This window comes from Chelon labrosus (assembly GCF_963514085.1).
Source record: "Chelon labrosus genome assembly, chromosome: 8".
In the NCBI taxonomy this organism is placed as follows: Eukaryota; Metazoa; Chordata; class Actinopteri; order Mugiliformes; family Mugilidae; genus Chelon; species Chelon labrosus.
The window spans coordinates 14,596,346-14,610,577 of NC_140358.1; the positions used below are offsets into that span (position 1 = coordinate 14,596,346).

General features: G+C 39.6%; 2 protein-coding genes across 2 annotated transcripts; one reads left to right on the forward strand and one right to left on the reverse strand.

The window, feature by feature from the left end:
* Window positions 1-582: 582 nt before the first annotated feature.
* On the forward strand, window positions 583-3,448 carry LOC311491830 (T-cell surface antigen CD2-like; the record flags this gene model as incomplete). Its single annotated transcript, XM_084549869.1, has 5 exons — window positions 583-631; window positions 1,624-1,944; window positions 2,139-2,396; window positions 2,807-2,917; window positions 3,264-3,448. The coding sequence occupies 5 exons, from the start codon at window positions 583-585 to the stop codon at window positions 3,446-3,448; spliced, it is 924 nt and encodes a 307-aa protein (XP_084405995.1).
* Window positions 3,449-7,183: 3,735 nt separating this feature from the next.
* Window positions 7,184-11,238, reverse strand: LOC311492282 (homeobox protein CHOX-CAD-like; the record flags this gene model as incomplete). The annotated part of the gene is made up of 3 exons (XM_084550518.1): window positions 7,184-7,965; window positions 9,653-9,801; window positions 10,923-11,238. The coding sequence occupies 3 exons, from the start codon at window positions 11,236-11,238 to the stop codon at window positions 7,780-7,782; spliced, it is 651 nt and encodes a 216-aa protein (XP_084406644.1). The 3' UTR covers window positions 7,184-7,779.
* Between the last annotated feature and the right edge of the window lie 2,994 nt (window positions 11,239-14,232).

Here is a 14,232-nt window from a genome sequence, read left to right on the forward strand (position 1 = left end):
TTTTTCCATTCTGTACAGCATCATTTATACATGAATTCATACACACAATATTCTGTAATCTTGAATTATTTAGTTTTTAAATGTGTGAAACTCTTCACTGTCGACAAAATACAGAGTACTCAGTGTGTGTCAATACTTCTTCTGTGTAACATTAACCTGTCAGAGGCAGACTTTAAAAAGCTGATCATTATGAATGAGTATAACCTGGACATATGATTGTAATTATTTACTTTGTTAGTACTGTAACATGGGTTGTTAATGTAGAAACACCAGCTGTCTGTCTAAATTCCTCTTTCAGTACGTACAGTATAGAGGGATGTTTCCCTCTCTTCCACTCAGACCATCACACAGAAAAGTCCACTTGTTGTACGCTAGGCTAAAAGAGGAAGTAAAACTGATATCACTTCCTTTCTTCTTCTCACTGTATAAAAAGCTCATCGCTCTGCTTGGTCAAAGTTTCCACGTTTTCTGATGCTGATCGCTGACTGCTTTCTGTACAGAGCAGGCGTTTAATTTTGTTGGTAATTAGATAAAGTTTGAAAGCTGCTGAGTGACTCAACAGAGTCTGAACAGAGAGGAGACATGGAAGCTGTGGTTGGACTGTTGCTGATGATACTTGGAGTCTCTCATGGTGAGATATTCTGTTTTTTCATGAGGCACTTAATCAATACTGGAGTGTAAACGTATACCGGTAACATGTTTTGCAGCAATAGGATCAAGTGTATTCAATAATAAAGTTTGACTGGATTCTCAGTGACGTGTAAAGCAGCTCAAATATTCAATACTCAAACACCAGTTGTAGGTTCTGTTTTCTTTTCTCGTCACTTCTTTTTGTAAATTCAGTTTCGAAACAGTTGGAAACAATTGTAGTTCATGACACATTTAAAATCAATTTTAATGGCTTCTTATTTATTTATTTTACATATATATGTACTTGAATTTCATTCTGCAGTTACGCAAAAAAAGAAGAAAATTAAATCATAAAACACATGTTAGCATGGAATATTTACATTATTTACAGTTCATATATTTATTATATTCCTTTAAAATGTGTCAAACACTAGATGACCTCTGTCGTTGTAGCTAAATGATGTTTGCAGGCACAACTTTACAGTATCAGTTAAAATATAACTAAATATTCAGTGTGTTTTTGCATAATCTTGTATATATTTGGATCAAGGCCAAGCAGATAAATTCATGATTATATGGAGATGTTTTCAATGCATACTTTAGAAGGTTTTCATAGAAAAGCCTGGTTGTTACTAACAACATTAACAGTGGCTCTTTTAAACAGTGAACACTACAACATAACCCTGAAGATAAAGCAGCTCAACAGAATTCAGCTATCATTACTTTAATCATTTACACTTGTGGTTTCTTTGCTTGATGTCAAAATTGCCTTTGAAACCAGCTTCTGCTCAAAGGGAAATTAGTGTTAGTTGAACACTAAAGGTTTTCCACTCCTGGCTGGAGCTGCACAGTAAACATGACATGCTTGTTTGCATAGCTGAACGAGGAAAATACACTATTTCAGTGTTAGGTCAATATTTACATGTTATTAAAATGTTGCAATAATCGTCTTGTTGAAATTGAGAGCTTTCTTTTCTTTATTTCAATTCACAGGTGGAGAAACTTATTGTGATGGCAGACAGAGTGGAGCTCAGTGTTATGGAGCTTTGGGAGGAACTGTGGTCATCAGGCTGATGGACAACGCCTCAGAAATAGCTAGATGGGAATGGATAAAGAATTCATCATTAATTTTAAGATGGAGAAACAAAATGATTCTAACTAATATCATAAAAGACAGATCTCTCTTTAATCCCAGTAATGGAACATTTAGGATCAATGACCTGAGCAGGAATGATAGTGGTCAATATAATCTTAAATGCTTTGATTCAAATGGAACAGCATCATCAGGACAGACTCTACAGTTGTTTATTCAAGGTAAATATTTTTCTTCTACTCCTGAGAAATGAAGTCATATTGATAGATTTACTTCTCACACTGTATTGAGAGTCTACATAATATATTCCATGTTGTGTATGTGTCTGTAATTTGTTTCTATCTGATTATTTATCAGAGATGAAAAGGGAGAATTTCTCCAATTATCTCAAATCATGTGTGTGTGTTTCTCTCAGCTCCTGTGTCCTCTGTCCGTCTGGTCTCTGAGTGTCTGTCCCATGGAGAGAAGAGGGTGTCCTGCTCCTCTGATGGAGGGGACAGTCCTCAGTACAGCTGGACTCTGAATAGACACTCAGTGACAGACGCTGAGCTCTTCTCTGGAAATAATGAGACTAACATCATCACTCTGAAACAAGACGTCTCAGGACATCTGGTCTGCTCAGTCAGGAATCGCATCAGTAGTGTCTCCAGAGAAGAGATGATCTCTACCTGTGGTGAGTGACAACATGATGAGAAATAACTTGTTCATCATGTTGGTGTCATAACATCAGTCATAAATGATCTTTGTTTGTTCATAGGCTTCATATTCATTAACTGCACTTCCAATGGGACACACATATCAGAGTGGGTGTTTGAAGCCAATAACACACTGTGTATTAAACCAACTACTGCCCCTACCACTGTCCCAGACACTAGTTTGGGTAAGGAGACTGTCATAGTGTCAAATAAACCCTCCAATCAAACTTTGACCAGTGATGAACCATGGTACATTAGTAAGTGAAAACTTACTCTGCTGCAGTGGATTCATTGACAGATTTTTCTCTTTCTCTCTTTGTCCTAAAAACACATGTAGTGTTCTCTGACTTATGATCCCTGTTTCTTGTGTCTTGTATCTTTCAAACAGGATATTTGCCACTAATGGCTGGTGTACTCTCAGCCCTGGTCATCTTCTTGGTTGTGGGCTTAGCAGTCATCTGGGCTCAGAAGAAAAAGCAAACAAACAACAAACCTAAAGGTACAAAACTAAACTTCACTGGATTCACAGTTCTATCATTTGTTGTAATTATACTTTAAAAAGGTAGTTTGATATTTATGACAATGCACTTATCTGCTGCTGCCCAGAGTTGATTGAACATGTTGATACCACTTAGTTAAATATGAAGCAAATCATTTAACACAAACTGGAAACAGAGGAAAACAGTTAACTTGGCTGTTGCTACTGCAGACGTTGAAGTACATGAATATTTTTGTCTGAATCTATTCAATAAAGCAAATAAGTGTATTTCCCAAAATGTAAAACTTGTTCTTCAATAATTAATGAGTATACAATGCTTGTGTCTGTCCTTCCTGCTTCTCTGCAGAGGAAGAAAATGACCAGGAATTAACCTACGCTGATGTCAGAGTCGTGAAGCAGCAGGGGAGGCAGGCTGAGCAAAGGCCGAATGTGGAGGTGGAGTACGGTCAAGTCAAGTTTTCAGCACGACCCCGGCAGACTGAACCGAAAGAAGATGATTGTGTGTATGCCATGGTCCGTAAAGACAGGTGATTTAAAGGTGTTTTTTACATAGACTGAAACCACTGAAGGCGGGTAGGGGGATAAAGAAATATTAACATGTCTTTGTTTTTTTAGAAAAATACAAGCTATCACAGTCCAGAATTATTATTTTTATTTTTTATTTTATTTCTGTTTGTTATATCCCTGCATCAGAGCATCCAGTTAGGTGAGGTTCAGACTTTACATTGCCATTCCCAAATAAGGAGGTTACACTAGGATTGGTAGTAGAATACAGCTCCATACATAATATATATAATACAGCAGACAGTAACTTTCTTTACTATTCATCTTTATTACTCTAATGACAGGCAGACGATGAAATGGTGTCTGTGTTTACACTTCCTTTAAAACGGCTACTTTTAGTTTTATGGCGTGAAGCTAAAATAATGGTGTTTGTGCACTGAAACATGTACATTAAACAGACGCGAATGTGTCCACTGAAGGCCATAGTTTATCAAATTCATTCAGGCGTAGTGTGATTTGTGTAGGTATTATAAAGACTTAGAAAAGGTTAGCTAGTGTGTGTGGGAGTCACTGTCTCAAAAAGCTTCCTCTGACTAAAGATAAGTTATAAAGAAATGCCTTTTGGGAAGTTCACCGTTATTTGTTTCCATGATGAAATCACTTCTGCTTTTTCATTAGCTGTAGGCTTTCATTTGCACAAAGCTTGTCAGTCGGCTGAGGTGGCATTACGGGCTATCCAAGCCATTTGGATCGGTTCTTTGTAAAATGTCCCCTTGATACAATGATTCGGTCAAAATGTGAGCAGGCTGCGTTGCCTTAGCTGAAATTTGAAACAACACCTCTACCTGTTTGATTTTTAAAACAGCGAGAAGAGAAGAGAAGAGACAAGAAACACTTATTGTATTTTAAGCAGAGTGTGTTGTTCTTATTGATCCCCTCGTTTCCTGTCAAACGGGGAGAACAGGAAAGGGACGAATATAATGTATGTGAAGAATTCAGGTACGTGTAGTTTGAAAATGTTAGACAGTGTGTAAGGGATGGTTTTATCTTTTTACACCATCAAGTTAGGTTTTCTATATTTAGTTTGACGCACTTCCTATGTATATGTGGTTTCCATGCATGCGAAAACAGAGATATACCTGTCACCCAAACATTTTGAGATTTTTTTTTTTTTCAATCACTTTATTTCAGAATTCAGACACTTTCAATTCAAGGATTGGGTATATTCATAACTGAGTTCAATAGAAAGACGTGAACTACTGTTCACAAAGTAATATATACTGTTTATAGTGTATATATATATATCAATAGCAGATAGCAAGAGGATTTATGTTTAGAAATAAATAGTACGGCCATGAGTGAAACTTCAGCTAAGTGGTAGTGGTTGAATATTCATTTTTTTAAATATTTGTACGCTGTGGAGATGAATGTACGAGGAACACAGTCAATAATAGGAAACAGCAAATGCATCCGGCTGCACAGGCTGCCTGTAACGCAGAGCTTGATCACTTCATTCTACATAGCATGACTGTCTGCATTAAAAATGCTCATTTACAGTAAATTCCTCAGTCAGGTTCGACGAAGCACAAAATAACTCTCAGTATTTGAAATGTTTCGTGTACTTTGTGGACAGATTCTCAGCCATGGAGTTATAAGAATGCGAGACCACAGAGCCATCTTCTTATGAGATACTCTCTGCACTAGTCTAAACAGAGCACTCTCTACAGACTCTCCGTGTGCCACAAATTTCGTAATGTATTACTGAACAAAGCCGCATGCATTAGGTGACATGGCACAGACATAAAGAGAGGAAGTCATGGTCAACATTTTGGAGACAGCTACGTTTTACACTGTCACAGCTGTAAACGGACGCAGGTCAAAGTTAAATATAATCACCTGCCAACCACCTTTTGGTGTGGGTGTGGACCCGTTCAGTGGCAGCGTATCACCCAAACCTTTGATCCTCAGGCATAGTCAGGAGTATCGCCCTCTGAAGCTCTTAAAGACATTTGTCATGTTGGCGTGGTTTGGTTTTCTGTAACTTTATTTATCAGCATTTCAGTTCCTCTATATTGTTGTACTTCTTCTAATTCTTCTTCTTCTTCACCACCACCTGTGGTTTTCCTAATAGGTATACTTCTTGAATTGTACATTTAGATGATCCTTCACTATTTTGCAGTTAGCTTATGATAGCCTGTACTTAAATTTGACCTGAGAAGTCTGGATGTTTATTTACTGTGGGGTTTAATCACAGATAGACGTAGCCTGTTTGGTTTGAAAGTTTGGGGTTAAAGGTTGGCGATCATAGACTACCATTCAGCTGATTCACAGTGCAATAAAACTGATGTTTATGATCCGCGATTGCTGTAGTGTCCTTAAATAACCACCTGAGATCCTTTTTCGTTGGTGATCCTTTTATCAGTCAGTCAATACTGCTTTGTACACTACAGTAACTGTGTGGGAACCAGCTTGTTTAATAGTATTTCAGCTCTTGTGGAACTAAATGACGCAAGGCTGTGCGACACAGGAAACCCCTAAGAGAGACCTGACGGTTATAGACTTGTAACGCTTGACTGGATGCGCCTCAATTAAACATTTATTTTTTCCTCATAAAAATCAGGTGATGTTATCAATGTCGTGACACTTTCATGTGATGTGACCTTGCAATGCCAAAGTCGTTTAATTATAAAACCGAGGTGGATGCCAATTCTGTCTTCTTGATCCATATTCAGCATTTGCACAGTGTAGCTGTTTACTGTGGGACGATGTGAATGTAAGAAATATTAGTATTTAGAGATATAAATGTACTGTAAGCTGTATTATTTTCCTTAAAAACTTGTGTTGTAAGATTAAGGTCAACTTAGGTCATGGCTACATTAAAATGAATACATAGATAAGTACTCTTTGGCAAGCAGAGCATTATGCTTTAGTTACATTTCTTTATTAGCGGTGTGAAACTTTGTGTTGCCAGTATACAACACTGCGTTGTGGCGGCACACCCACAGCTTGTGACCATGGCCTAATTAATAAAACCTCTGTGCTGAGCTGCTCTCAGTATAATGTTCAGCGGTTTCACAAACACACGGCACAAACTATAAGTGAAACGTTATTATTCTTTCACTGTCATGCTTGGTTGAGATTTACATTGAGTGCACAAACGTGCAGTAGGGATGACTATTTTGAGACCTATTTCCTGCGATACTTGACCGACTCTGGTCTCAGCTAAATTTCCATAGCTTTGCTTGTCGCTTCTTCTTCCTCTTTTTTATTTATACTTGCGACAAGAAGTGAGTTAACAGTCAAAGTCAAAGTGAGATAACATTACTATCATGTATAATGTATGTTTTAACATTTTTTTTAATATGTATATATGTATATATGTATATACATATATATCCACAAATTCTTACCTAATATACTCATCCCTGTTCGTGTCAGAGATCAATGTCTCTTAAAAATGACTTTGCATCACGAGTTGTTGAGCAATGTGCAGCTGTTTGTCAGGATGTGGCTACCCTGTCCATGGTAACATGTTGTTCTCGTTTCCTTGCTCTTGACAAGCTTGCTCAGTGTTATACCAGAATAAAACGAATGTATTAAAAAGTATTGCCATGTCACATCGCACACCTGTTCAACAATAAAAGCCACTTGACAAAATGTTTTTTTTTACATCAATTTCTTGGTTTTACTTGACATTTCTGTGCACTCACTCTGCGGCTTATGCTATATACAGCTGCTTTTTTTTTTTCTTCCCTCGCCTTCCTGAAAGAAACCCATACAGTACGTCTTTAACAGTCCATTTCCATTACACACACTAAATCAATATTTCAGCAGAAACAACTTTAAAACCGTTGTTTATGATTTTTTTTTTTTTTACTTTCATGAACAAAAACAGGCTCTTTGCTCTCTCCGTTTCCTGTAAATGCAAGTTTCCCTTCATTGGTTTCATTTTACTTCCTCAAAAATATGCATTTGGGCTTTTGTTTTTTGATATATCTGAATCTGACAAAAATGAACAAGAACTATCATTCCACTAACCAGTGTAATAATGCTGTTTCACTGTCGGTTAGCCATCTGTTCTTAAAGAGGACATTCATTTTCACAAATGATTTTAAAAAATTAATATGCTGAAGCTGACAATGATCCGTATTAACCCAAGGACGGAAGGCACTTGGTAAATGTCCACTGGATATGATGAATGTGACTATGGTGCTTCATATTATAAAAGGTGAGAAGTGCAGAATTCAAACATTGCATTGATGTGAATCATCTTCATCCATTCTGTGGTGAAAAGCAAAAAGGAAAAAAAAAAAAACTATTTACACAGATACTGTATCAGTCTTCCATATGAACTCCGCCTAGTACTCCTCTGATATCTTGTCCGTCATGATGTTGCTGCTGGGGCTGGTGGTAATGTGGCCGTCACTCGGTCCGCCCAGCACGGGTGGGGTAGGCGTAGTTGTGGAGGCCTGCTGGGAATGCTGCAGCTTCTTCCTGTTGATTTTCCTCTCTTTGGCACGTCTGTTCTGAAACCAGATCTTCACCTGAAACGCGGACATCACAAGCATATTTATTAGAAACGGAACCCTAATGGCTTTTTGCAGTGAGGTTACAGCTGAAATACAATGCAAAATGCAAACTGCACTTCCAGAAATGGCCACTTAAAGCTGGCTCCAAAAGCAAGTCAATCCTCCTACGCCTCCCACGGTAAAACGCCCAACTTTATAGCACAAATAAACATGTTTACAACTTGGTTTCGGTCTTTATAGCTTATTCCCCCATTTCTGCCAATTATACCGGGGTGAATGTTTATATAAATCACCTGTTAAAATTAAATTCTCATCACAATATGAGTCTGGTAACACGCCATTTGGATTTCACGGGACTGTTGCAGAGGAAAGAAAACACCTCTTCATCCAATTGGATATCCCTACAACTGCACAGTGCTCAAATATTACTCTTCCAATGTTACTTCTCTACGTAAAGCCTTAACTTTCTGCCACAAAAAAAACACTGCGGGCAGTAAAGTTCGTCCGGCTTCCAGACTGTGTTGAAATTGCTTTAAAGCTTGAAACTAAAAATGAATGGGGAAACACCTTTGAGCAACAGGATGGGATTGACACAGTTTTCTAGCAGCACGCCTCAACCCTCCATCTCTTTGACCATTTTTGGATTCGTGTCCACCTGTTTCCTATATTCTACATTAGTTCTTTAAGAGGAAGTTTCTCAAACAGTAGTTTTGTTTCTTGTGGTAAATCTCTCTTGCCTTGCCTCATACAGTATCCTTGCTGCTTAAGTTTCATAATCCGTTACTTTCCCCTCTTGGTGCCATAAACATTACCCTCAGCTGTGGGTTATACAGGCTGAATGAGTAGATGGACAAAACAACAATAACTATTAGAGCATCATTAAAGCAACACTGAGGGTTTTACCATTAATGCTACTTATGTGTTTGGCCACATAACGCCATTAGAGGTCTTTTTCCAAAGCTGGTTTTCCAAATGGGACTCCAGAAGTTTCTGCTAATGTGTGCTGCCGTGTTAGTATCACAACATACATACATACAGCAACCAAGCAACTGCTTGGTCCACATGCACTGTGCCCATAGATTACTTGTTGTTTTGATGTTTTACAGTAAATCTAAAATATCACCAATGTTAGCTCTATGAAGAAAAAAATACACTACCACCATTTTCTGACTTTTATGTAATAATGTACTTTTCTTTCTTCTTGACACCAGTTCTCTGTTAAGTGAAACTTGCTCAAAGGGGAAATAATGATTCCTGTTTTCTCATAAATGCATTTTATGAGTGTTAAAACAGTCCACTCAGCGGTTTGCCGTCGCCTTAAGGTCTGCATAAAGAGTTTCAAAAAGTCGCACTTGAACACACCACAAAAACTGCAGCCAGTGGCCAGCAAGAGGTGATACAATTCAGTCTTACACAATATTGATTGTATAACACAAATTTCCTTTGCAGATGGCGCTTACGGGAAGACCTCAAGACGTAGTCAAAAGCCACAAATGATAGTAGCAAATGATTAACTTAACAGTAACATTATCTTGTTTTAAGTGACCCAGGAAATACTGATGAGGACAACACATAAAAATACATTCATTCATGCATTTTTCAGTTATGCTGCTTGTAAGCCTCCCTGCACTTTGTCCCTCCTTTGCGCCCTTTCAACTTTCTATGTTAACTTTTTAACGTTCATTTGCTCCACTCCTCTCACCTGTCTCTCAGAGAGGCTGAGTTCCATTGACAACTCGGACTTCCTCCTCATGGTGATGTAGCGGTTGAACTGAAACTCCTTCTCCAGCTCCAGCCGTTGGTGGTCAGTGTACACCACCCTGTATTTGTCCTTAGTGCGGGTCTTTCCCCCTGAACCACACAAAACAAATATGGATAAGAGAAAAGAAATAATAAACACACATTTGTATAATTTGTTGACTGGATTTAAATAAGTAAGCGTGTTATCTATTTGCGTGCATACCTCCCTTCTTCCCTGCAATACAAACAGGAATTAATGTGTCAGTGAGTCACATGCAGTCGGAGTCGTGGCCAAACAGATGTCTGGTGCCACGTTCAAGTTCAGGCGCCACTTAAAGCCTCATCAACTCTATTAATCATGCTAACTATAACTAATGTAAAGAGTCCCCACGACATTGCATCACTAGTTCTCCTTATCGCTGTGAGTGGTGTTTACAGAGGTGTTTACACAGGCAGCTATTGATCGACACGCATGTTCGCATACACATAGACACACATAAGAAAGTGTGACTCAGAGTTATTGATTTGAAGGTCTGGCCATGTGACAGCATCGATCAAGGCAGACCCACACACGCACACGCACGGACATAAGACAGAAATAATGCCAGAGGTTTCACCTCCACAGGAGATTTGGTTTCTGCAGACTTCCTGCGCTGCCAGTGTTATCTATCTAGTTTGTCACCATTTTGCACCCACCCAGTGGACAGAGAGGGTGGGGAGTGACTCCACGGCCTCCACTATTAGCTTTGCACTGACATCTCACACCATGCAGGCGGAAGGGAGAGGCGAACATTTTGATGAATGCGTGTGTGTGTGTGTGTGTGCAACCAGTCAAACTTTACTCATGCTGAAATCGCTCCTGAGAAAGGTGTATTATTTTCTCTGTTGTCTATGTATTAGCTCAGCTGTGGAGGTTTGTTCTGAGGTGCGACTGCATCGAGTTCAAATAACTAAGATGTTCGTTTGAGCATCTTGTGTTAAGCTGACTGTTATCAAGATTGTGTTCTTCCTGTTTGTTACCATTTAAGTGATCTTACATGTGATCAACCTCAAGGCAAAGCGGAAAATGTGTTCACACTACCTCAAATAGCCTAACACATGAAACAAGCACCCCTTGGCCTACTCAGGTGCTTAGATGTATAGCTGCGTGTATTTATTACATTTTATTAAATGTACACTGAAGATAATAAGGCTGTATGTAGTTTGTATGTTATGATGAAGTGAAGTCCCACCTGAAACTGTTTGTCTGATGGACTCATGCGGTCTCCTCCTGGAGCTGAAGAGGTCCTGTCCGGGGATAAAGTTGTACGGGGTGAGCGACCCCCCTCCAGCCGCGGTGGGCGTGCCGCTCAGTTCCGGGGAGGTGAAGCTCACCTGCCCGGTGCTGGGGCTCGACCCCGAGAAGCTGTACGGATACTCCTCCCTGGGGGTGTAAACGGGGTTCCAAGCACTCGTCGACGGGTCACCGACCCCCGAGACGTGATGATGGTAAGCGGCGAAGTCATACGGAGGCGGAATGTACTGACTGTTCAGGGAGTTGGGGTACATCCCGGTGTCCTCGTTCGACAGGTAGGGGTGACTCTCAGGTAGACCACGGCGACTCAGACCTCCTGGTGCATGTTAGGGCCCCCCTGTGTTTATACCCAGCAGCCCGCGGCGTTTTCTCTTCAGTCTAAGGTTCAGGCTTTTTGCTGCCCGGCTACCTGTGCAGTAAGACTACACACCTTTATGGATTTACTGCCAACGAGTTCAAAAGTATCATCATGACGTCACGTTTTACCTGACACCCACCTGCCTGCTCGTCATGGCCAATGACCCTGATATACCCGGGCTGTCCTCATGGACCATTTTGATAAGGCCATCTTGGGCGGTGTACGCGTCTGTGCACGCACCTGTGCACGTAGCTGTGTGCGGGGCTCATGTGATGCCCAGCACAGAGGTTGTAAATCAGTTTTAGCGGGATAAGTTGTTGAAAAGAGTCTGTTAAAGGCAATACTGCAATGTAAAACAGCTTCAAGAGTTTACCTATGTGACTGTCAGACAATAGCATTAGGCTTCAGAAAAACACCCGATCAGAAAACACCTGAAAAACCTCATTCACAGTGCAAAAAAGTAAAGAAGCTACAACTTTTGCATGTATTAATATAATTTTAGAATAGTTTCTGTAATTCTTACATCAATGCCTAAAGTTTTCTTTTCTGCACTGCTGCTTAAGACTGACTTGTTGCATTTTGTGTGTTTGTTTTCATAAAACTAATTCCATTTTAAATGACAGACATGGCTGAACATGGCCGTACAGTAAAAAGTATCATGTGATCTTTTTTTGTCCTAGGTATATAAATAAATATTTGCATATATTTATTTTATTATTTATTTAGGAGCTATATAGAGTTACTTTGAACGAGTTTTTGTAATGCACCTTTAATGAGGCACTAATGCAGGGTTCAGCAAACTGTACAGGTTTGTGTACTAATTTGAACCCCATTTAAGTTCCGCATTGAAAGTGAACTCTATTTTTAAAGGCAGCATCATAGCCCACTTCCTCCAACCTCCAAGAAGACTGATTCGTTTTAGCAATATATTTTGTAGTGTGTAATCTGACATAATGTTTGTCGAATACAGAAAGTCACAACTTAAAGTTTAAATAAACTGATTTAGCAATGGCAAAATGAAAACGCTCTTTATCGTCCACAGTGTCATGGCGTAAAACCTCCACAGGAGGGCAGCAAAACGATGACTACGGACAGGTACATTTCCAGGTCAAGCGTCCTTGACATAAAGTTGCTGTTTACTAATAATACACGCAAAGTTAATTCATCATCCCGTCTTTGTGACTTTCCCACACTGAGTTGACATCATGCATTATGCTATACACTCCACTCGTCAAACTTGTCAAGCTGCATCTGAATCTAGCAAGCATTCATAAATGATTCATGGGAATATGTTGATCAAAACAGTTATCATCAACAACAATCAGCTGTTAGCAAGAAGCATGTTAATGGAGATGAGAGCGCTGCTGGCCCGAACATTAACGAAAGTGCAACATAAACATCATAAACATATCGGCAAACGCTTGAAATACATCAACAATGGCCGCTAAGTAAATCCAGCTTGGCTGAGAATAAAGGAATGTGGTTTTAGCACTTACAGCATGAGGACATATATTTATGTACAAACTGGAGTGTGCAGTTTTTCTGATGTTTACTTTTCCGATGTTTACCTTAAACCTTGAACTAAAACGGCCTTTACATGTTTAAAACCTACACAGGAAGCTTATAGCTGCAGCTTTAGGCGAGTGCCTGCTTCTTTCTGCTTGAAATGAAAAGCTGAGCCGGACTCTATGAATCCATCTTCACTATTTATCTAAATGAAGGGTTCATTTATGATCCGTGTATAGAGATTCAGTTCAAACAGTGCAGCGTGGAGCGTTTGTGATGTTAAAGTTCACTCAGGGGGAACTAATAAGAGGCTTGAATCCTGTTTTTACCAACTCTAACAGCTCACATGTGTTAGAGGGAGAGCTTCTGGGTGTACCGAAGCATTTCACCTTCCACAGTCAGGCTTCATGTGAGACCGACTACAGTCCACAAATAACATGAAAATGGCACATAAGACTCTGCCTCCCCATGAGACAGTCACTGACGTGTGAGTGAGTGTATGCTACCACTTGTTTTTTTTTTATAGAGGAATTTGCATACACACATTTGCATACAAGCCGATGGAGTCAGTGGAATAAACAACTAGGTTAGCTATTGTAGCTCAGTCAGATTCTGATCTGACTGAATTTAATCAAATGGAGAATGTGCATTTAACCTCTGCTTCAGTGTTTTAAACGCACAGTTCACCAGACAGCCCTTATGGTTTGACTGTTCAGCTTTTAATCCTATTAAAGAACTTATAGTTTCTCTCCTGGGGCTCCTTCCATCCACGCCATCTACAGGCTAAGGAGTTAAAGATAAATGAATGGAGTCTAGCTGACTAACTGCTGTTTTCGTAGTCTTTAAATCTGCTAGTTGTTTTCTGAAATGTAAAATTCCTTTCTTTCTTTCTGAAAACGCTAGACAAAGACAGCAGCACTGGAGAATCTGAGGTAGGGGAATATGAAAGATGGATGAACTACTAAAGTAATTCAGTTGATCCATCACAAAATGTCATTTTTCTGTCCTGTTTGAATTATGTTGAAAGTTTCTGAGAGGTGAAGATTGCTGGTGTTGTTGTTCTTCATCAGGGATGACGCTTTTTTTATTTTTTTTAAGTTCTTTTTCAGGTTTAGCCCTGGATGACGTTACCTGAACTGAGGCCTGGCGGGGCCCCTGACTCATTTATCCCTTATCAGACCAACTCAAAATGGCTGTTAACCCCAGATCAAACAAGTCGAGCCTTCATCCATCTTCATCTATCAGAGGTGAGTTGGGTTCAGCTCCAGGTCCAGGCCTCGGTGCTTTGACCTCTATAGGGGTCCCAGCCAGTTGGGGACAGAGCAAGATCACATTTAGCTTTATCTGAAACCGAGAAGAAAAACAAAAACTGGGAACAACAGTT